The 1,122-nt window shown below is 60.2% G+C and overlaps 1 protein-coding gene across 1 annotated transcript in view; it reads right to left on the bottom strand.

Annotated features, from left to right (window-relative positions):
- The window catches only part of MAP11 (microtubule associated protein 11), a 6,805-nt gene that overhangs the window by 3,011 nt on the left and 2,672 nt on the right, over nt 1-1,122 (bottom strand). Inside the window, exons 4-5 of the mRNA XM_032441661.1 lie at nt 683-1,021; nt 20-145 (exon numbers count right to left, since the gene is read on the bottom strand). Of these exons, the coding sequence (XP_032297552.1) occupies nt 20-145; nt 683-1,021 (465 nt within the window). The remainder of the gene's footprint in view (nt 1-19; nt 146-682; nt 1,022-1,122) is intronic.

Genomic DNA, 1,122 nt, shown 5'->3' with positions numbered 1-1,122 from the left:
GGGGGGGGTATTGTGATACAGGCTGTGGGGCGGGGGCAGCGTGTGGGGCTGCGCGCACTGACCGATAGTGGGTGTAGATGCTGCTGGTGAACGGCAGCTTTGGGGTGGACCATTGGATCACAGCCACCAGCGGCACCTCCAGGCCCTATAGGGACAGTCACAGCACCCATAGAGCCCATAGCACCCCATAGGGCCATACAGCACCCATAGAGCCCATAGCACCCCATAGAGCCATACAGCACCCATAGAGCCCATAGCACCCCATAGGGACAGTCACAGCACCCATAGACCCCATAGCACCCCATAGGGCCATACAGCACCCTATAGAACCATACAGCACCCCATAGACCCATACAGCACCCTATAGAACCCACACAGCACCCCATAGAGCCATACAGCACCCCATAGAGCCATACAGCACCCCATAGAGCCATACAGCACCCCATAGGCCCACACAGCACCCCACGGGACCCCAAATCCCACAGAGCACCCCACAACCTCACGGCCCCAACTACCCCAATGTCCCCATTGACCCCAAAGTCCCCATTGACCCAATGTCCCCAATGTCCCCATTGACCCCAATGTCCCCATTGACCCCAACGTCCCCAACGTCCCCATTGACCCCAACGTCCCCATTGACCCCAATGCCCCCCCCACCCCATGTCCCCCCATGTCCCCCCACCTCCTTTATATCCTGGGGGGGTCTCTCCGGCGCCTGCAGCTGGAACAGGAAGTTGTGCTCCTCCAGGGCACTGAGGGCGCAGGGCCAGGGGGGGGGGACGGACCCCGAGACGCGGCAGAAGGAGCCAACGGGGACCTCACCTGAATGGTGGCTATGGGACAACACAGAGACCCATAGGGACAGCACTGAGCCCATAGGGACAGCACTGAGCCCATAGAGACCCATAACCGGCCCCATAGGGACAGCACTGAGCCCATAGAGACGCATAACCGACCCCATAGGGACACAGCACTGAGCCCATAGGGACAGCACTGAGCCCATGGGGACACAGCACTGACCCTAAAGGGGTGCTGGGTGTCAATGGGGTGTCAATGGGGTGTCAATGGGTGTCAATGGGGTGTCAATGGGGTGTCAATGGGTGTCAATGGGGTGTCAATGGG

Source organism: Coturnix japonica, unplaced genomic scaffold (genome assembly GCF_001577835.2).
Source record: "Coturnix japonica isolate 7356 unplaced genomic scaffold, Coturnix japonica 2.1 chrUnrandom476, whole genome shotgun sequence".
Lineage (NCBI taxonomy): Eukaryota > Metazoa > Chordata > Aves > Galliformes > Phasianidae > Coturnix > Coturnix japonica.
This window is presented reverse-complemented; position numbering and strand designations above follow the sequence as displayed.